Source organism: Melospiza georgiana, chromosome 3 (assembly GCF_028018845.1).
Source record: "Melospiza georgiana isolate bMelGeo1 chromosome 3, bMelGeo1.pri, whole genome shotgun sequence".
NCBI classification, from domain to species: Eukaryota; Metazoa; Chordata; class Aves; order Passeriformes; family Passerellidae; genus Melospiza; species Melospiza georgiana.
In genome coordinates, this window is record NC_080432.1 from 70,680,864 (window position 1) to 70,703,927 (window position 23,064).

The 23,064-nt window shown below is 35.8% G+C and overlaps 1 protein-coding gene across 2 annotated transcripts in view; it reads left to right on the top strand.

The window, feature by feature from the left end:
• Nucleotides 1–23,064, top strand: part of HBS1L (HBS1 like translational GTPase) — a 58,982-nt gene that overhangs the window by 21,667 nt on the left and 14,251 nt on the right. The window contains exons 1-5 of one of the 2 annotated variants that reach the window (XM_058019837.1): nt 1,490–2,223; nt 11,839–11,947; nt 20,096–20,343; nt 20,810–20,975; nt 22,034–22,151. In XM_058019837.1, coding sequence (XP_057875820.1) covers nt 11,868–11,947; nt 20,096–20,343; nt 20,810–20,975; nt 22,034–22,151 — 612 coding nt within the window. In that variant the 5' untranslated portion in view covers nt 1,490–2,223; nt 11,839–11,867. Of the gene's footprint in view, nt 1–1,489; nt 2,224–11,838; nt 11,948–20,095; nt 20,344–20,809; nt 20,976–22,033; nt 22,152–23,064 lie in introns of those variants that run through there. The other variant, XM_058019835.1, reaches the window with a different exon arrangement.

Sequence of the window (23,064 nt, forward strand, 5' to 3'; positions counted from 1 at the left end):
ATATGTTGATGTTGAGTAATAATGCAAAATTGAACCAATAGCATGACACCTCATCCCTTAATTGGAAATCTTGGAACAGTTAAGGTGGGGAAGAGTAGGTTGATCAATATTTGGAGAAAAAATGCAAAGGAGAAACAGCACCTTGTTAATTATTTTTCTTGGTTCTCTTAAGTGTTTTTGCTTCATTATTTTACATTTAATCCTATTACAAGAAGCTCTATTGAAGGGTATATGTTCCCTCAGAATGTTTCCTTTGAACAGATTGTGTGGAATGTTTAACTTGACCTAATTTGCATGTGCGAAGATCAATGTATTTTAGTTCCTTTTGTGTCTGATTTGTTCTTTCTTAACATTTACTCTTTCTGAATGCTATAAATTTGAACATTTTACAATTTTAGCTTCAGAGTGATTATTCAAGTGGCTTTTAGATGTATGCATTTAACTGAGATTCAAGATTAGAGAGATTACCTGAGATTAAAGATTCAATTTTTAAAAATAAACTCAGTTAATCTATTATTTAACTTTTTACAAGGTTATACATTTTCAGTAGCTGCCTAAATTTTGGATATTAACAGATTAGTTGGAATAAGAGATTTTGGGTAAGAAATTAGTTGCAATAGCAAAAGAGGTAGGATTTTCAAGTTACAGTACCTTTGAGCTATTCTGTTTTGTAAAACTGTAAATAGCATCTCTCCTACTCTGTTGTGTTTGATGACATCTCTGGTGATTAGGAGCCTATCACCTTCTAGGTCTGGGAGTTGTGTGTTGGCACCTGTCACCAATCAGAGGCACCTTTTCCACCATTCATGTGTATCATTAGTTAATGTAAGCTATTTATAGTACTTAGATATTTACCTTATGTAGATTTCCATTGAAAGTGAAAATTCCATTCATTGAAAATGAAAATTCAAATTTTCTTGGGGACATAAGGGCAGGCCCTGTTCTGCTAGATTGCTTTAAAAGTAAGAGCAAATATTAGGTGTAAGATCTTGGCTCCTATTTCACTTCTTATTGTTGGGTTCACTGAGCTAACTGCCTTGCATAGAACACAGCTGCTTCTGAAGATGAGCTTAGAATGTCAGTCTTGTGTTTTACTGGGTTTATCTTCACTGGAGCCTGCCTTCCAGCATCATTACTTCCATTCTGGTTAATACTGGTTTTTCCTTGTCAGTTTCCTCAATTTATTAAAATTGCTCCTGATCAAGAAACCCAAACACTGAACATTGTCTTTTGGCAGTTTGGAAAATTACTATGTCTAATTTACTTGGTCAAAGTAATACCTTTTAATGATTTTTATTTTGAGATTTAAAATAACACACTTGTTTTCACTGTATTAGATAGAGGTATTTTGTTGATCATGATTTCTTTTTTGTGTTATGTATCTTATTGTAGTTTTTAATATAGAGAACCATAATACTCTTTTCTACATAGTCATAATATAAAAAAATGTACTATATTATTTATGTTTTGCAAGAAAAAAAGTTCTGGAACTTTATTAATCTTTGCTCCTTCGTATCTCTTTCCACTCTAGCAGTTTTCTCTCTTAGTGAAAGCAGCACAATGCCCTGAAGCATTCTTCTTGAGTTCGGATCTCCACTATGGCTATGGACTGTGCAATTCAGTAGGCATTTAAGTATTTGTTGCAAAATTGCAACTTAGGTTTGCTTTGAGTTCTGGATATGAACAAATACTGAACACAAAGATGATTTTGAACTGAGGCTCATGCCCAAAGCTGGTTAGTAGTTATAGTGAGATGCTTTTTAGTGGGAAGGTTGTCTCTTGCTTAAGTAGAAGAAGAAAGCCCCCCAAAACATCAAGAGTCTGAACATTTACTGTGGTGTGCGTGATACCCATATCATCCACAGTTTCTGTCAGGTATAGTAAAGACTTTGTACTTAGTTTTGCCACATCCCTGAAAAGTACCCTAACTGCTGGCTTGGGAAGATGTCTCCATCTATGTTAACTAGGAGGTGGTGGGCATGAAAAGCATGATCAAGAAGTCAGTTTCATCAAACCAAAGCAAAACCCCTTGAAATACAAACTGCTCCATATAATGTCCTTCCGTCTATTCAGTTCCATTTCTGCTGGCAATCCTCTACCTCCGCTCCTACTCTCTACCTGTAATGTACTTCTAGTAAGTACTATTTTTCCCTTTATCTTCATTATAGGTAAAGCGTTCAAAATGGGAGTATTTGGCTGACATTTTGACATTTTGTAAAATATGTAAGTAGAATATGTCTGTCTTTTTGTCTTTTTAAGGGGAAAAAACTCACAAACTGAAAGGGGACATTTCTGCGGATTTGCTGTTTGATTGCCATAATCTTGCAAGCAGAAATGCAAAAGTCATTGTCAGTCAGTGAGTTTCTCCCTTGTACTCATGAACATGAACAACTCCTAGTTTTTTTGATTAAATACATTTGTATTTGAATTTACAGTAGGGGATGGGTGTTTGTGTGCACACAGTATTATGAGTAATTGCTGTACTGCTGGGTCTTGTTTTTTTTTTTTTTTTCTTTTAAAAGACTTATACTCACTCAACCTGTTGAACACTTGCTTCTTTAAAATCACATGTTACATAAAAAGCCCCTGAACTGTTTTTTTCATTATCAAAAATTTTTGATATGTGATTAGGCTTTTGGTCTTCTGAAGCCACCCCCTCTGAGATGTGCCTTGTGCTGTGGCATTGCCTTATGCTGTGTGCATTGCCAGCCCCAAAGTCATGGAGAGGATCTGGTGTGATTGTAATGTCGCCAGCAGAGTGAGAGGGTTGAGAATTCACAGAACCTAAATTTAAATAAGGTTTTAGCTACTCCTGCCTACAAGTTCTCACCACACAAAATTTTTGCATTTTTCTGGACCTTAAAACTGCTAGAAATATTTACAGCTTAAACAATTGTGTAGGGCTAGTAAATACATTTTCTTCTGCAACTTTAAAAGGCTATCTCATTAAGTTTCTGGAGAAAATTTGCAGAATGGTTGTGGAAAAGTTGAACAAATGTAAGATGATTTTACTCTTTAAATACTGTCAGATTGCTTCTATGTTTTTTAAATTTCTGTTTCATACTGAAGTAGTTTTAGTGCATAAATAAAAGTTGTGGATCAGGAAAGCTTTCTTTTTGTAAAATGCCTTGCACTCCTTCCATACAATCAATAGGAATGCACGTGCATAAATAATGTCAGCATGTAAAGGGTATGATGCTTCTGAATTGTCTGAATGATGTGCAAATAGCACCATCCTCTGGCATTATAACATTAGTTATGAATTAAACCTGAAATTGCTATTTGTTATTTTTGGAAATTTGATATAATTGTAATAGAATGTACCTACTGTACTTTCAGTTTTACATACTCATTTTGGGCCAAGGTTTAACAGAAATTCTGGTAATTTGCATGGACTCTGTGTTCTGTTCAATTAAGTGACTGGCTAAAGGGGATATCTTTTTAGGGTTATCCTGCCCATAGTGCTGACTCTGCTCTTTACATGACCATTTATGGCAGGAAGTTGCACTTCAGAAATATCAGACTGAGCTTTTTGTAAATCTCACTGAAAGACAGTTCACAGTCATTTAAGAAAAATTCGTTGAGTTAGAAAGCACCACCAACGACTTATGGTTGTGCATTTGGGGGAGAGTAAAGGTGCTGTTACCGAACAACTGTAAATATCTAATAAATTATTTTTGCAGGAGATCGTAGCTTCAGTTACGGATTGAGAATGGGTATCGTTGGCATTGCTAGAATGCAGAGCAATACACCTCCCACAAATTGGGTTTCAGTAGTTACAGGATGAGTTGTGCTGAGTTACGGTCATGTGAAGGACTGAATTTTAGTCCATTGAACTATAAGCAGTAGGTATGAGAAATATCACAGGGACATCCTTTTGACAAACTTGGTGGATGAGAAAGTTGCTGTTTTGATAGTTGAGTTCCTATTGGACCTTTACATGTCGGAAACATCAAAAGGAGACAGCTGATGTTTGGGTTCTCTCAAAAGGAAAACACGCACCACCCCCCAGTCTGCCCTTCTGCGCAGGAGAGCTCCGCTCTTTTACAGGGGAGGTGTTGGCTTAGTGAAACTGGAAATCTTTAGAGTTTTGCTATAGCATCAGTGCCTGTCTTTCTCCTAACAGATGAACCATGAATGCAAACCAGACTAATTATCCGTATTTCTGGAAAGACTGCACCAATGGTCTACGTATAGAACTGGTCTGTGCATTTCTTTGCCATCATGTGTTGCTTAAGCATAATTTCATAAAAATTGGAATGTTGATTTAAGTGTCCAAATATTAAGACATACAAGTTTAAGTTGTGAAAGTGCTGAAAGCTCCTAGTAGTAATAGACATGAGTAAAATCTTTTATATAAAAATATACACTGTTCTCTGAGGTGTGTTTCTGGCAACATTAGATATTCTAAATTACATGTACAGCATTTGATGGAATAATTGCAGTAAAGAGTCACTTGGAAAAAATAGTTTTAATAGGTAACATTAATTTTGTGCTGCTTGCAGGCTTGAATGTGTGTAAATTAAATAAGTCCTGATGGCCAGAAAATTCTCACAGGGAGATGTTTCAGGTGAGAAGAGCAAGAGAAGGCAGCTGTAATTGACTGGTGGATGCTGTATCATCTGGCTTCATTTGGGGAGGTAGTATTGATGGCAAGAGACATGGTGAAACTCCAGAAATTTTGGCTATGTTTCAAACAGGAAAGAAAATATGTTGTTGCCACTTCAACCTGATCTAACATACATCTGTGTCCTTCTAATCCTCCAACTTATTCAGTTGTGTTCAGTTTTTTTGTTGAATTTGTCTTTATGCCCTAAACACAGTATTTTATTTATTTCCTAATGTCATTCCACATTTTTTATTGCAGTTCCATTTTTTTCTACTTCATAATTTCAATCTCCTTATCTAGCAGTTCCCAGTTTCCTACCTATTTTTCCAATAATTGGCCATTATTTTCCATGTTTGCTGTTTTCTGGACATACTTTGCATTTGCTTTTAGTTCTGCTCAATTTCTGCTTCCTTTGTTCATGTTTACCTTTGCATGTAACTTATCACTGCATATATGGCCTCTTACTTTCTCCTCATACACAGTTTTTCCTCAAGGAAGGTTGTTCACTAATGCTGTCGTTTTGCTTTTTTCATGCTCACTCTATCACTCTGTTTCATCTTCTCTGCTTGGCTGATTTTCATTCTTCTAGTCTTCATCTGTTCTTGATAATCTGTGTGTTTTACTGCTTGCCAGTTCTCACTACATGGTTTTCTTCTCTTGCCCGCCAGTTTTGTTTGTTTTTATGATGTATCCAGGACAGATTTATGCCTCCAGTTTATTGTTGTGGTAGGAAACTATGGAGACCACAGGAGAGGTAGAATTTGAATTCAGGTGACCCTGTTGTGTCCTGCCTGGACAAAAACAGTTTTAGCAGCTACATACTGAATGTTGATGAAGTGTTTCAAGAATTTAGTTTTTAAAACTTAAGCCATAAGAGCATGTGCAAACTGTTTGCTAAGGCAAAATCAAGTGGATTTTCAGAATGTGGAAAGATCACTTGGTGGATTTAGTTTATGCAAATAATACCTTCCTTAGGTGCCATTTAAAAAAAAAAAACTGTTCTATCTTTTATCTTCCAGTTTGTTCTCCCTGTTTGGAAGTTAAAAAAAAAAAAAGGTCAGCTCCAGGCAGGAGCCTCACTTGAACAAATTAATTTTTGGACTACTGATGTCAACTTGCTGAAAACTGCAAACATTGAAAGTAAAGCCAGAGAGGTGAGGAGTGCCAGCTGGCTGTAGCAAGCTGCCAGCCCTTCTGACTGTGGCTGCTGCACACAGAGTTATTGCAGCTGCATGTAGTGAAGCAAACTTTTCTGGAACTTCAGTCTTGGGATAGCAAGTTGTGGATCCCAGAAAACTGGTCCATGATGGACAGACTCAGGAATATCACCATTCAAGAACCTTCTCTTCCCTCTTCTTGTATCAAACCTTAAGAACAAACAAAAAAAATTCTTGTAATTAGGTGCAAGTGAACATTTTTATTTTCAACATTTTTCAGAGAAAATGAGTTACATGAAAAAAAATTCATATTCACCCTCTGAAATTTTGCAGAGAAGGTAATAGTTATAACAATGAGACCAAGTTACCTGGAAAGCCCCTGACTGTGGTTTCTATTAGGAAATAACCTTTCTTTTAAAAAGAAAAAGTTCAGGGTTCTTGTTTGGAGAATTGTTTTCAGTAATATCTTTAGAATGGATGTGTCTCATCACTGGGTGGTGACTTAGCAAGTTGTATTTTCTATTATTTTGGACTGTTCCATTGTTTTTGGAAGTACTGTGGATGTTCAGTAGCATCCACTTGTATGTTGTAGTTTATGGTAGCATGTCATATGGTTTTCTAAAAGTGGCTGTTTTGAACCAGTTTAATTTAAGTACTAAAGTTTGCATATGGAAGGAATTCTGTAAGTTGAAGTTCTCACATCATGCAGACTTTTTTATGTACTGGTGGTATATTGTTAAGAGTCGTGGACTTCTGACAATGTTCTCAGAGTGGTGATATGTTGGTAATACTAATACACAGTACGAGTGCCACTGGTGGTAGTGTACTGCATCCCAGTGTGAACTTAACTAACTGCAAGTTACCACTGTAACCTACAGCATTTTGTAGAGTTCATGAGTGTCAAATAATTCACTTTAATTATGAAACCAAAACAAATTATTTTCAGTAGCATATCTCTAATTTGACAAGTTTTGATATTTCTTTGTTATTTTTTCTATGTGCTTTGACATTTGAAGAGATAAAAAATAAAATTCTACTGTTTTTAAGGCAAATTAAAAAAAAATCATGTCTTAAAACTCATGAGGTTTGTGACAAAAATAGAAAAATGTGAACAATTTGAAGTTTTTCAGGTGGTTTGTGTGACAGGATGAATTTATTAGATATTAATATAAACCCAGATATATGTGGTCAAACAGGTGATACATGGTTCTGAGCATTAAATATTGTGTGATTGTGTGGGTGTCTACATCACTCATGTGTAGTCTATATTTGAAATATTTTCACAATTACAGGGTCTTAAAATTAGTTTAAAATCATAGCAGAGCATATAGGAAAGGAAGTGTGTTATCTTGAGAGGAGCCTTGGTTATTTATTCTGCTTTTCAGACAGAACTGTTTCTCATGACATGTGCACCAAGCTCATGACATGGTGCACAAAACCAGTGCCCTGTTTTCTTTTATGTAATTGGTGGCTATTGCTGTACAATGAGCAGACAGAGGTGTAAGTGACTTGTTTGTGGTTATATAGAAAGTCTGTAGCAGAGGAAAGGATGCAAACCGTATCTTGTAGATTAGAAAGCATGGTGTTGCATGTGTGTTTTTTCTCATGGCAGTGCTGGTTTAGACAGCATTAGGAGGACCTGCTTAAGTAACTTTATTCTGTCTGTCAAGTGTCAGTTAAATGTAAGATTCTCATCCCCATTCAAAATTGAAATAGTATGCAGCTGCCTTCAAGTGCACATTCAATTTTGAAAAGAGAAGAATCAGTATAGCCATTAAAAATGTCAAAAGCATGCAAGTGAACAACAAACAGCAAGCTGCCTACAGTTAATTGGAACATAATTCCCTTGAAGGTGTGATCCTTTGCCAGTGCTTATATACCACTAGTAGTTGGTTTGTGAGTAGACAAGGATTTATTTAAATGGAATTGCCATCTGAAAAAGCATAAGCTCAAGACATGCCTGTCTTGACATTTGTTTTTCAAGCTGAATTCAGGCACTTGAAATGTTATGGTTCATTGTATCAGAAACAGGCTTCTCTATGCAGTGGGCTAGTTGAGTGTAGAGTTTTAGTGCCAATTTACTGTTGGGTAAGAAAGACTGCTTGGGAGGAGAAGCTTCTGTGTATAGGAATTGAGAGCAGTGGCGTTTTGTTAGAGCTATTGGAAAGATATGGTCACCTGGACAAAGTGTGGATTTAAATACCCAGTGCTAGTGTGTGTTTCTCTAAATATGCCAATATCCATTTGGTATCAATGTGTCTTGAGAGAGTGGCTGTTTAACAGATTCCTCTTTTCATTCACCTCTAAACTACCTGGGAGCTGACTACACTGTCAATCAACTCTTCCATTTACTGAAACCTTCCATACCTCCAACAGAATTAGAGAAAATATTAATTTTTATCTTCCTGTTATTTTCAGTGTTAAATATCAAAATTGATAAAAGGACTTATCAAGCCTGTTATGTTTGATAATGTAGCCAGAGTAATCTTTTGATTTGTTTGTACAGATCTTCTACAGGTACTGCTTACAACTCGTTTTAGAAAAGGAATCCAGAGAGAGTTGCTCACAGTAAAGGGAGGTGGTTGACTAAATCTATGTACTTCTGCTATTTCATCTTGAACATCTAGAGAGACTGTGTTAATTTTTAAAAACTATCCCAATGTTTTACTTCCTTCTCACATATGTATTTGTCTATGTCATCATCATATTTATCAGCCTGCAGGTAATTTATTGTGCTGTCAGATTTTGGGGTTGTATTGCTAATGATTTTGAAGTTATATCAGGTGTCATTAGTAATACTTTTTGAGTAAGTCTTTAAAGACTTTTGAGTTAAGTCAGAAGACCAACTGGCAGTCACAGGAAAGTAAAAACACAGCCAAGAATACTAGATAAGGATTTTGTCAGGGTGTCATACATTCCAGTTGTATTGGAGTAATGGCAGTACAGTCTGTCTGTTCCCTTTGGAGTTAGGCTGATCCCAGTTTAATACTGAGACAAGGTTGATCAGTACACTTTGAGTTTTGTGGTAGTGTTTGACTTGTAGCTACAGTGTGCTTTAGCCTTGGTACTCTGAAGTCAGTGCAGTCTCAGTACCAGATACCTCTCTGGAAGCTACTTTGCTTAAAATAGGCAAGAAGTTTGGGGTTCTGAACATTCTGAATTGTGAGAACTGTCATGCTGATGAGCTTTTAAGATTTTACTTTTGTATTTTCAGTTTTAATTTTTATGATTTGTAAATGTATACTATGTATTTCTGTGGAAGGAAAATTTTTAAATTTTCCTCGTGTTATGTCAATCAGTGCATTTACTTTTAGGGATACACTTAGATTTATTTCTTGCAATGCTTGTAACAGTTGAATGTAATGAAGTATTGGGACTTCTTTTGGAGTTTGTGAAAGATATATCTGTTTTTATTTTATCTGTACTCTTGATTTAGGAAATGTATTGCCATTGAATTATCTAGGTATGTGTTTGAGAATGTCCAAGTGGCAGTAGGTATGAAGAACTTTATGAAGGCCTTCTTGGTAAAAATCTCTATATCCTTGTAATCCTTTCCCTTCAAAGTTGATTTTCCACAGCTGCTCTTGTCCTAATCAGATTGGGATTACTGTTTCTATGTTTTTTCTGGGTTTGTAGTACACTTCAGCTGCCATAGGGTACCCTGTTTGTAGATTAAGAAGTGTTTTAAGAATTGTATCAGCTTTGTGCATTGACTTCCTTTTAGTTCCAAGGTGCAATTTAAGGATTTGCATGCAATCTGTTAAGTGCCGAATAGCTTTTGCTTTGCCTGCTAGAGCAGATAAGAATTTATCATGCAGTTTTCTCCGGTTCCCTATAGATTAGATAGTGAAGTATACTCCTTTCCCAGCCTTCTGTCCTTTGTAATGAAGCCATAATTATTAATCTTTAATGGCACCTGCAATGCATAAAAGACAGACTTGGTCCTTATCTCAAATGTTCTGCTTGATTTTATTGTACGTGGTTATAAAAACATTGAAGGCTGAAAATTGTATTTGATGCTTGTATCAGTAGTGTTACTAATAATTCTTGCCTTGCCTTTTCATCTGTATGAATGTCGCCATTCTTGGATTATTTCTATGGTTTGATTTGTCTTTATATGATCCCAGTCTGCTTCCTTGCTCCACCTCTGCTTCAGTATTTATTTATTTATGTAATTATTTATTATTGTTATTGTTAGTTATAAAACTAAAGTTTATATATAAATAAAGAACTACCCAAACTGTCAGCTTTAATGGACTATTATTTTACTTTCTCTTGTTCTTTGTGATTTTAGTTTTGTATCTTCTTTTAACTTGTAGTGTTTCCTAAGTTCTAGTTTTAAGGTTTTTTCTTCTGTCTCAAATAATCCATTTGTTGAATATGCTAAGTCTCCTTGTACAATTTAACTTTGAGTCGTGTCAAACACTACAGCATTTTTTGTACAGAGTAAAGCTTAATTTTGGAATTGATTAGAGAAGATGTGTTTTGTAAGACCTTTGACTTTTGGACTAATAGATTGCAAGTTATTTTCAAGTTTTACAATACTGTCTTTTCTTTCAACTAGTCTCATTTCAATTTAATTGTGTTATTTGTAATTATTAGTTCCTTGTAGCCAGATTTCAAACATGGTATTTTCTGAGAATTATTTCTCCTAATTTAGTTTCTTATTTGTATCCAACTATTGAACCACATACTTCTTGCAGAGAGATCTGCAGGTAGCATATAAATAAATTAGTATCAGCAGGTAAGACAAATGAGGGAGATGAAGACTAAGTCATCAGATAAATAAGAATGTTTCCATCTGTATTGTGATTGTTTGCCTTTTTGGTTTGCTGTTGTAGACGTGTCTGTGGTATTCTGCTTCCTTGCCTGAAATTTTCAGCAGCCTTGACCGCAGCCATTTATGTAACCTACAAACCAATTTGATCTTGTGGTTTGAAGGTGTAGCCGTTGTGCTTTAGAAGGAAGTGCAGCATTAACATAAATGAGTAAGGCCAAATGGCTCCAATAGTTCATCCTAATGTAGTGTATCTAAAATACTTGGAAGAGTAACTTGGTATTCACTTGACTAGTGATTGTCCAAATTGGTCCAATACCGAAAGAGTAGTGGCGTTTTTCTAGTTCTCAGATACACTTGTAAGTAAAGCGTGTTTAGAAATTGCAGCTTAATTCTGAATTTGGATTATTTTTTTGCTTTGTCATGTGTGTAACATCCTTCAGAACACAATGTGCAGCAGCTGTCACAAATGCTGTAATACAGGAAGTATTTTTCCTTGAAGGAAGAAGGGATCCTAAAATAATAAGGGAACTGTGCAAATAAAATGTCTAATTTACTTCTTTTATATAAACCCCTCCTCTGCAGAGTAAATAATTTATCTTTTTTTTTACAGCTTGATAAGAAACTAATAGTGCTATTAGTTATGCAACTAGTTTCACAAAACTAAGAATGAACTTTAATTGTGTTTTCATTTAAGTTATGGTAAAAGTTAATACCTGTAAGTAATTAAGGTACTCAATTCTGGTAATTGCTTCTAAATAACCCTGAAATTAGCTAGCTTTGGAGTATTGCTTGGCTTCTTGAGTGTAATTCAGTACGAGACAACTCTGCTTTCAAGTTTCGGGGAACGCCTTGCAGCCCACACATAGCTAGTGCTGCTGCTAGCATTCTCTGAGTTGGGCATATTTTTTTGCTTTACAGTGTTAGCAATATTAAGGTAAAAGAAAAACTCTAAAGAAGAATTAATCCAATCATCTACTGAGCAGCTGCAAACTATTTCTTTATCTCGTGTTGCATGAAATGCTTCTGGCACCCTGCAGAGCTGCTTCTAGTAAAGCTCTTGCATAGTGTAGGTGTCATGTGAATGCTTGGAGATAGAGGTGAGATTTTCACAATAGATCTAACTGTAGATAATATGATTAATTATGTAATATGTGCACATAAGACACTGAAATGTGAGTGTTGGTCACAAAGGACTGGTATTGTTGGATTGGAGAGAAGTAATGGAACTTGTTGAACTTTAATACCTGTTAGTCACAACCTTAAGTTCAAACTTACTTTTTGTCTATTACTAGGAAAAACAAAGGATTCCCAGTCACCCAGAATGGAATCTGAAATTGTGCCAAAAATTGCCAAAATGACAGTGTCTGGAAAGAAACAATCTATGGGATTTGAAGTTCCATGGTAAGCCAAGCCCTCATACATCAAGGTACATCAGCAGCTCTTCTTTCAGACTGATGCACCTGTAGCAAGTTTTCATATTTTTTTTCTATTTTTCACAGCAGTTTTAGTGTCACTCTTCAGAACTAACCATTTCAGCTTCTTGTTTGACTCAGAATTACTTTCAGAAGATGGTACCTCACGTTTTGAGTTTAACAAATCCTTTCACTATGAATAGTGCATAGAGATATCAGGTAGTCAGATTATTTAAACATCCGCTTCATAGAATACTGAACTTTCTTGGTGTTCGTTTATTTTAAATTTAGTTCTCTAAGTGGAATTATGAAATCAATAAATCTTAACTGTAATTGCTTGTTCTTCAAAGGAAGTAATGTATTTAAGAATAGTTGATGGGGAAAACAATCACTTATGGCTAAACCATGCCTTCCTCTGCAGCTTTTATTAACTTTAACAGGTGTCCAGGGTACAACTGTTGTAGAGTTTGGTCCTACTTGTGCTATAGCTAAATTAGTGCTTCTAATTTTATCCTGACTTGGAACTGTTAAGGGGGCTGTCTCATGAGAGCAAGAAGACAGACATCTGAATCAGAGTCTACCTACAGTAATAGCCAGCAGTGAATAGTTAAAGAAATATACAAGAACAGGGCATGTATGTTGGGAATATGGTGCATGACATATCATGGTGTAGTGTTCTGTGGTTCCCCACAATTTTTACTTTTATTTGGTTTTGTCTATTTCTATTAAGAATAGTTAATGTATTTTTCTTACTTAGGTACCCTTATTCTGTTTTGAGCCCATTTTACAATAGCTATCTAATCTGTGGCAAGAAATGCCACAGTTCATCCTGAGGTCAAAAAATTCTCAAATGTAAGTGTCAACATCGCAACCTCATCCTGCAGTGTTTGTAATTCTGATCTGGAAAGCATTCTTGGAAGTAGGAGGGCAGCATAGTCTTTATCTTACAGCATCTTGTGCATGTTTGATAACGGAGTGGAAAGCAAGCAATTTCATCTGCTTAAGCACATTTAATACAAGGTGTGAACCTGATGTCATTATTTGTTTATGCTACCAAATATCATTGCTAAAAGACATCACCTTCATTTAATCTCCTTAGATGCAATAAGCTCCAAATGAAAAATTTCTGGGACTTTCAAAATATTTTGTCTGTACTGTTTGAGAATTGCAATATATAAAGGAAGCATAATTTTTTTTTCACTTGCTGTCTACTAATCAGTGGCTCTGGGTTTGACAACTGGACTCATGAAGTTCCAGGTACCTTCATCTCTTTTGTTCTTATTAAATTTCTTAGAAGTTGAAGTTTTTCATGGGGACTTCTATGTAGTAATTTAACTTGGATAGAAGTTTAGAAAAATAAAGGAATATTAAGTGAGTGAAGAAGTTCTGCTAGCTAATTCTATGCAGTTGTGATTGATTTTTTTTTTCTTTTAATCTCTAATAATGGCTGTTTAAAATGTTTCTTTCTAAAAAAGAGCAAGTACAGAATTCTGTATCTCTGATACTTAACATCTACGCCTGTTCCACAGGGAAGGAGGAGATAAGAAGAATGCTTCCTCATCTGAGACTTAAGTAATCCTTGGATAGGCTAGTGATGACTCAGTCTCTGATGAAAGGTGGTTGTCTCCAACATGGTTCTCAGCCATTCTGCTTCTTTTCAGGGCCACTGACATAGTTTGTATCATGCTTCCTTACAGTTCAGTGGCGAAAAAAGATTAAGCCTTCAGGACTTGTGGGTAAATCCTCTAGAAGCATCTTTAATAATGCCCTTGTGAGACCCCATCTGGAGTGCTGCATTCAGTTCTGGGGTTTTCAGCACAGGAAAGACATGGACCTGTTGGAGTGCGCCCTGAGGAGGGCACCAAGATTATTAGAGGGATGAAGCACCTCTCCTGTGAAGACAGCCTGAGAAAGCTGGTGTTGTTCATCCTGAAGAAGGGAATGCTTTGGAGTGACCTCAGTGCAGCTTTCCAGTAGCTGAAGGAGGTGTATAAGAAAGATGGGGACAGACACTTCAGGAGGGCTTGTTCTGTCAGGGCAAAGGATATAATGGTTCTAGACTGCAAGAGAGTCTAGATCGTATGTAAGGAAGTTTTTTACAGTGAGGATGTTAAAACACTGGAACAGATTTCCCAAAGAGGTGGTGGATGCTCCACTATGGAAACTTTCAAAATCACACTGGACCAGGCTCTGAGCAACCTGATCTAGTTGAAGATGTCCCTGCTCATTGCAGGGGGGTTGAACTAGATAACCTTAAAAGGCCCGTTCTAACCTAAACTATTCTGTCATTCTGTGATTGTGAAGATGGTTTTTAATTCATCTCAGTGGTACTGCTGAAATACTAATTGAAAACAAACTTCTATTTACTGTTGAGATTGGATATACTTAAGGTATTTAGCTTTAAGTGGGAGGAATAGGTAAGAAGTGGAATGATTTATAAAAGAGCAAGAGATTTGGAGCACAGCCAATCAATGAATATGGAAGAAGATACAATTTAAATGGTAAAGTTGCCTGCATGTCTTAAAGACCCCTTCTTCAAGGAGTCTGATGAGGGCCTCCTTTCTTCTTTTGTCTAACAGACTGCTGTGGAGGCACTGCCAAGGCTATGACATTGACTTTATGGAAGCAGAGAATCATCTATTTCTAAACATGAAAAACAAAACATGAACTTCCACCTCAATGTGTTAGGGTTAGTTTTTTTCTTCTGCAGTTACCTTCTGGATTAATGGCAGGATAAGGATAACCTGTTGAGGAACAGAAAGAGTCTGTGTTTATTAACACCTAAGAAAGACTTGTTCCTTTGACCCTTTTTATAAATTCTTTATGTTCTTGTCTCATTGTTAATTTACTGCAGAGTGTTTATAATAATACAGCTTTTTTAAAGTATATAGTTTGTCACTGACCAAAAGCACCAGTATGAATTATTCAAAGCATTCTAAATGGATCCTGAAACATCTGTAACTCTGCCCCCTACTTTTACTCCAAAATATTTGTATGGTGCTGGTGCAGATACCATTAGAAGGAAATTGTATTGTACATATGAACAAGTTTTTGTTGTTACCTATATGGGATCTTAAAGGTGATTTTGGGACCATGTTTTTAAAAGCAGCAGCCTTGCATTAGCAAAAAACCCCCATTCTTTGACTAACTATTCAGACTATGATTCAGTCTTGTTTTGAGGTATAACCTCATATTGATCAGTTAATCTTATTTGGAATGGATGGGTTGTTAGATGCCATTCATTGCTTTGAGCATTGATTGCCTTTGTTGCTGGACATTCTTAGTGGAGTTGTCTGCAGAAAATGGAGTTTGCTGGTAAACTGATGCTCTAGCAAAGCTGTTTACTGGGCTTTTTCTTTCTGTTAAGTAATAAAGGAAGCCAGAAGAAGTTGTGACCAAAAAAGGGTGGATCATTTTAACTAGTCTGACCAATATTTTGTAATTAATAATTTTGAAAGGGGAAATAAATGTAGACATTTCTGTAATGACTGTAAGTACTCCAAAAGAGTCGGTTGTGTAAAAATAATTCACCCAGCATCGAGACTAGAAGATGAAAATAATGTTTAAAAGCTAAATTCTGAGGAGTTAATATTGAGCAGATGAGCTTTCAAGTTCCTCTTTGAATGTGTGGTGGTGTGAACCTTTCAATACTTGTGGGAGATTGAATGCCTTCTAACATGTCTTATAACAACATATGTTGTATTTATTAATATTCCCCAGAAAACAGTAATGTAACCATAACATTTTATTCAGTTTACTGTTATGATACTTGTTGGCAAGACAGCATAGGAAATTTCTGGCCTGGCAGTTTTAATTTTGACTAAATGTTGGTCCCTGCCACCTTTGGTTTCTCTACTGATTTCCAAAAGAGCTGTGATAGGCTGTTTTGAGATTTATTCCTGAATTGCTGATGGTCAGGCTTTCTTGAGTACATCATCTCAGTGCATATGCAAGCTTCATAATAGTTCTGTCCTTTCAAAGAAGTTGAGTTACATAATCAGTCAATGTCTCCATGTTAGCAGATAGCAGTGGTTGGCAAACTGAGGCTGCTTTGGACACTTCCATCAACTCCTCAAACAGCGAAGTGAGCAATGGTTTAGGGAGTGGTCTTCCTCCAATATAATTTTTTTTTCATATGGTAGATTGTCATGGCTCAGACCAAGCTTGAACTTTACTACCAAAGATGCTTTCTAGTGCAGTTGACTTGGTTATATTCTTGACTGCCTGCACTAGTGACACACTAGTACTGCCTTCTGACAGGAGTTTTCAGTTCAGTAATTTTGTAAAACCTTGTGGGAAGAGGCTAGCTGATGAGCATTTCCAATGTCATTAACTTTTGTTTATTGACTGTCAGAAGTGGAGCTCCTTAGCATTTTTCTGAGCCCTTATCAGGCCTTCAATAAACTACTCATCTGGTTGCCATGTAGCATAAGTAACTGTCAGGGTCTTACTATTGCATTTCTCCTCATGTACTTCCATGGGACTGGAATTTAACCTGCCTGCTTTCCTGCTTAGGTACCTAGCAATAAACTTGCTCTCCCTTTCCCTGAAACTGGTCAGCAAAAAGCTGAATTGTGTTATTAGGGATATTGTGTAAGTAGATCATATGCTCTCTCCATTCTGATGTTTTTTCTCTGAAATGGCAAGTCTAGTTTATTGTGGCACAAATTATTTCCAGGTTTCCAAAACATAATATCTGAAACTTTTAAACTATAGCAGTGTACTGACTCTTCAAATACTGTACCCTTGAAAAAGTAGCAAGGCCTAATGATGGCTGGAGCTTTGTTTCACTAATTTCATTTGTATCTAGCACTTTTTCTTTGCACCACCCAAAATAAAAGCTACTTGACATCCTTCAGCAGGGGTGGTTGCAATAAAAGCTACATAGAAATGAGAGAGTACTGGCAATAACCATGGTTCTTTCAGATGCTGTAATTAGTTTGAATTCTACCACACAAAATCCATCTTGTTTTGGGGAATCCTTACTGACATATGCTTTGGCCTGCAGGAAGATCTTAGCATCTGGGATTAGAAAAAGAATCATTACCTAGTTTATTGAAATAAAATTTATAGGCTTGCAAATAACCTCTTTATGAAAATACATTCTTGTCTTTTAATAGGCTGATCTGACAATGCTTGAATATATTTCGAAAAGCTATAGAAAAATATGAGAGTTATGTTTGTGGGTCACACTACCTTCAGCTTCATCTAAATAACTGCCTTTTAATATTTTTTTTTTTCACTTTTGAGAATCTGGTTTGGGAAGAAATGCATACACTGAGAAGGAGAGAAAACTATTTCCAGCTGTAAAGGCTGTTTTGATATGACTTCTTATACAAATAGTTTTCTCCAGAACTTCAAATAGTAGACTTTCAAGGAAGAAAACTTGATACCAATGTAAAATATCATATTTGCATTTCTGTGTGACTTTTGCATATTGGCACTAGTCCTGGTACTTCAATGTGAACATGCTAGCTATTATGCTGCTAGATATTATGCTGAGACTAAAGTTTGCCTGAAGAAAAGGAAAAAGATGAAAGAATCTTAATCTTGATGAAGATTTTCTAATGCAAATTAATTGTAAATATATGAGGCTCTCTTAAATGATGGAGACAAAAATTATTTGTTATACTTTACATCATTCAGATGATTTTTAATACCTTACTACAATATGTAGAAAACTTAGTTATCACAATTCTCTGTATATTTACCCTATATCAACTTGATTGTTTCCAGTCTGTTTTCATGAAGTAAAATTTCCCTGCAGAGACATTGGAATGGCAAAACAATTATTTTCTCCAAAGTATGTTTTCAGCTAAATCTTAATGTACTATTTAAGGAATTTTAAAGACAGAGTCTGCTGTTCAGCCTTACAGAAATGCACTTCCCTTTTCCAGTAAAAAAAAGCTTAAATAGTTGTAGTGACTTTTTTTTCCCTGTGGAATAATTTGTGTGTAATCAACTTTCTTCATTGCTACATGTAAAGCAATGATGACCAACTATTGTTTTTGTTTAGAAAATCAAATGTTATCAAGGTTATTCAGTTTGTCAAGCTGCAATACTCTCTGTAACATGGTGATAGTTGGCGATACAGAACAGTTGGCTTTGTAGTGTGAATTCTAAAATGTCAAAAGATTGTGTGACCCAAGGCGGTAGTTTGATAAAAACTTGTCCTTCTCCTAAAAGTGGTTTGCAATATTCTGGTAGAGTAACTTCTTTTTGGAACAGACTTTAGTACAAAAATATAAATAGACTTTGTACATCTATATTTTATTTAATATCAAATAGATTTTCTACAGAATTGTTTATCTATTATGCAGAAGTACAGTTACCGTCTGTACCCCTGCAGCCATCATGGCTGGCATAGAACAGGTTGTTTGCTTAGCTAATTTGGGAAGCATGCCTGGGTATCCAGCCTTGAGGCAGGAACCTGACCTTGGGTTTTAGAAAAACAACCTGGATATTTAGCCTTGAGACAAGAACCTGACCTTGGGTTGTGTAGCCAAAAAATGAGTGTTGGAATTTTTTCTTTGGTCTCACAATCAAGAGAAAAACCTGGCTTTGGGCCTTATGAAAAGGTGTCAAAATCAATCAGTTGGCTGCAGTACTGATAACACAGGTGGGTTCTGAAACTGTGGGGAAGAAGAGGGAGCTGTAAAATGTCCTATGGTACTTATTGCTGTAATGAGAGGTTAAGTTTGCATTTGATCTGAACATTTATAATGTTTAATTTTTTAGATAATAACTCTTCAACAGCTTCTTTAGTAGACTAACATGTTGAGGCTGTATTGTTCCATGAGATCTATGTAATGGAAAGGGGCTAACACAATGCAAATACTCCTATGCAGACAGAAAATGAGAAGTAATGTCAAATAAAAGCTGACATGTCACAATGTGGGATTCTAAAGTAAATAAATAGTTTTGTTTGTAGAAGTTGAAAAGATTAAAACAGGGTAGTTTATTGTGGCATGCAAGCAGAAAGTGAAGAGTGAAAATTGCTTTGTGGATGTGGAAACATTTGACTGAGAGCCTGCATGAAACTGTTCCAGAGAAAGCAGTCTGCAGTATGATGGTACAGAACTTGAAAGGATTTCCAGTTTTCCAGGGGAAGAAGCTTCTTCTCCTTGGATAAAATTTTGAGACTAGTGTGTTGTTGGGATTTTCATTTTCTGTATAATCAGTGGTTTGTATGTTGACAATTGCTGTGACAGAATGTTGGCAGACCTGTAATAACTGCCTCTGTTCCAGTCTTGTTCCTACATTAATGCCTCACCATGCAACTCTATCAGGCAGTAATAAAGCTTTTGCTGTCTTTAAAAGTTTACTTAGTGTTTGTTTTTAGTGATCATCTTTGCTATGACAGATAAAGAATAATATTTTACGTTCTCAGAAAGCTTTTGTCAATCAGGAAAATATGTTCATTTATAAAATGGAGATAAAAAGAGACCGTGTAAGAAAATATATTTGAGATTATTTACCGTTAGGATTAGTATGGTGATTTGTAGGAGAACAGGGTGTTATAAAAATGGACTTTGAGAATCCAAATCTCTTTAGTCCTGAGTGTCTTGTTTGATGCTTGAAGCAATTTTTTTTCAACATTGACAAATCTTAACTCATCTGTTACAGTTCTGTATAAGCATTGCACTTTAAATTGCAGCTTACATGTGCTTAATATCAACTCTTTATGTTATATTGCTGTTCTCAGAATAAAACATTACTATGATGAACCGTAGTAATGGTACTGTACGTGGAAACTGTTTCAGGATCTGTGCTTCAAAGTTGACTTAGGCTCTTAGTTCAGAGGAAACCTGCTCTGTGGTTGTTCTGCATAATTGTCCTTTCCCTTCCTGTTAAAGGAAGGGTCTATGGAAAGCTTGTTTATCCTTGTTTATCTGTTTGATATATTTTACAAGATTTCATCTTATCTTGCTTTTGTAAACAGTGCTGCTTTTCAGACAAGATGTTCAGAGATGGTATCTGTGCGGTTTTTATCCAGCTGCTTATCAGTTCCACCTTAATGGGCTTATCACATACTCCTTGGGGCTTACATGATAGTGAATGGAAAACTCAATTTCTCTCCCTTTTTTCTATGTTTTCTTTGCCATTTGCATTCTTTGTGTTTTCTTTTTCCCCCTAGTGCGATTGCTGAGGAAAATGGCCACACTAATACACCTCAGAAAGGACTGTTAGCTGAAGATGCCAGTGTAGCTTCTGGAGTGCTTGAGGCTGTCTCAAAATCTACGCCTTCACCCCAGGTTTCAGAAGAGCAGAATATGGTGCCTACTCCAGGAAAAAAGTCAAGCAAGGCAAAACCACAAATAGATGTGAAAGCAGAGTTGGAGAAGAGACAAGGAGGAAAGCAGCTGCTGAATTTGGTGGTAATAGGTAATACTGTTAAATTATATTTCTGACAAACATAAAGTTTAAAAACTGTGTTGATTGAATCTTGAAGTAACATGGAAGCAATTCCCTTCCCTCACTCCAGGGAAGGGAATCTCATACTGTTTTCAGTTGCATCTGCATTTTTTGGAAGGAGTACATTCACATGTCTTTGACTTGGACAGTGAGGTTGATTTAGAGTCCCTTTGAGCATACAGAACATGTTTGGTTTGGTTTCATTGTTGCAGCGTGTTCTTTTTAGCATGAATTTGGAGGTACTCTATGGCTGTCATGCTAACTGGCTGTTGTTATAACTTGTCTTCTTCCTGTGTCTCTGTCTCACAGGATTATGAAGTTCTATAGATTACAGAAGAATTATCAGTGCATGTGATGTTTTTATGTTTAGTATATTTCTTGTGCTATACCTAAATTGCACGAATAAAATTGCTGTAATATTTATTTTCTTCCACAGGACATGTTGATGCAGGCAAAAGTACTTTAATGGGTCATTTGCTCTACCTTTTGGGAAATGTGAACAAAAGAACTATGCACAAATATGAACAGGAATCTAAAAAGGCTGGTAAAGCTTCATTTGCCTATGCATGGGTCTTGGATGAAACTGGTGAAGAAAGAGAAAGGTAGAAACACTTCCTTGATGGGAGTTACCTTTTTTTCTGTGAAAGAACAGCTTTGTCAGAAAATATTAGTCTGATAAACTAAGCATTGAAATGTCAGTTCATCTCATGTGACTTACATTACTTTTAAAATGAAATCTACAAATTAATAAAATTAACAATATTTGTATGCTTTATAAAAGGCCTTTATTAATTTGAACTATGAAATTTAAAATTGCATTTTTATATTGAAGAAGTGGGTTTTCTGAATTGGTATTTTTGATTGATTGATTTTTGATTATATTTTCTCTTTGCTCTGAGGTTTTTATTTAAAAAAAAAAATTCTGGAGTCATCTGTAAATGTTTGGGATTTTGGGTGTCTTATTTTGTTGTTGGGATTTTTTGGTGATTGGGAGCAGCATACTAAAAGTATCTTCTACTACAAGATGTTTTGTCCCTTGAAAGCTCCTGTCTGTCTTGATTGTCTGTAAAGGGAGATGCAGGTGACTATTCCAGATGCAGACATGTGCATGGTAGGTGTTTGCATTTGATGAGATGGATCCTATCCTGTGTGTCATGCAGAACATGTAGAGGGTAGGGAGATCTGGAACTGAGTCCAAGTGTGTTGTGATCCTTCCTTGGTAATCAGGAGTTCTGCCTGTGCATCTTTGCAAATGTGTAACTGTATCTCTATTGTCCTATACCACCTATTTTTAAATTTTTTTTTTAGCTCAGCTATGTTTCTCTTACATTTTTCTGAGGAACTAAATATCAAAAGTATAATTAGTAGTGACTTAAACATGCAGTTCAATTTTCATATTTTCGCTGTGCTTGTTGGGACACAGTCTAAGGGTACATGGGAGCACTGGGAATTCTGGGTGTTTTTCTTCATACCTGGATTTACTAAAAGGCAGCTCTAGAGGTCTGCTCTTCCAATACACAGGTATCCCTATGGTGAAGGCTAAATCAGTGAAAGATGTGAAGGGTACAATTTCATAGTTGTGTTTTTAACAGCTTACTTTATTTCTCTGTGAAGTTTTAAAGCAGTTTTAATGGTGCATTGCATGTATGCTTTATTTAAGGGGAGTGACGATGGATGTGGGTATGACCAAATTTGAGACACCAACTAAAGTAATTACATTGATGGATGCTCCAGGCCACAAGGACTTCATTCCAAATATGATCACAGGAGCTGCACAGGTAAAGATGGTCTAAAAGGCTTTTTCCAGTATCAGTATTATTTGTAACTTCTTCTTAAATTATTTTTTTTTTTCCTTTTAAAATCTAAGGTGGAATGGAATGGAATCATTGATGGTGTTAACCTGTCTTTGCATTTTCTAAACTTAAAAAAAGAATGTGTTTGTTAAACATTAAAGGTAGTTGCTTTTTATTGATGCTAATGTTTGGGAAGAAGGTTTTATTATGCAAGTAATTTAATAGTAAGTTGCAGTTTGATAAAACCACACTTGAGCTTTGAAAGCTATTCAGATGTGATATATGGCTACTCAGTGAGTAGTTCTGTGAAAGTCACATTGTAGGGGAAGATTTTAAGTGATTTTGAGCTTAAAGAAAAAGGATTTATAGATCAAGCAAAACACATTTTTCTGTTTTACAGTGTATTTTGTAGGGGTTGGGAAAACAGATAACAAAGTTTATACACCATGCATTTGTTTTGTCAAGAAGATATTTGCAGAGACTGCATGACATTTGTTTTAGGAGCAGTAGGTGAAGTCAATAGCATTGGACACTACCCATTGAAATCAGTATGGCACTTACCAGTTTCCTGTAGATTATTATTTGTGGAAATAATACCTCAGATATAGGGGAAAAAACACATGGTTACATTATATAAAAGGAGTAATTTTTTTTTTTCACTTAAAGGTACCCTTTTTTAAATAATAAAATTGATTCTCCAGAGTAGAGATTTCATTTTTTTTTTCCCTAAAGCTAAGCTGCGTATAGGTTTTTGCTTTGTCTGTGCCAGAACTGTCTGAAATGTGGGTTGTATCTGAAGATCTTTGTTGAGTACTTGGATGAGTACTGCTAGTATGATCTTAGATAGAGAACTGCACTGTAGGAAGACTGGTTTGTCCCAAGTTCTGCTTTAACTCTG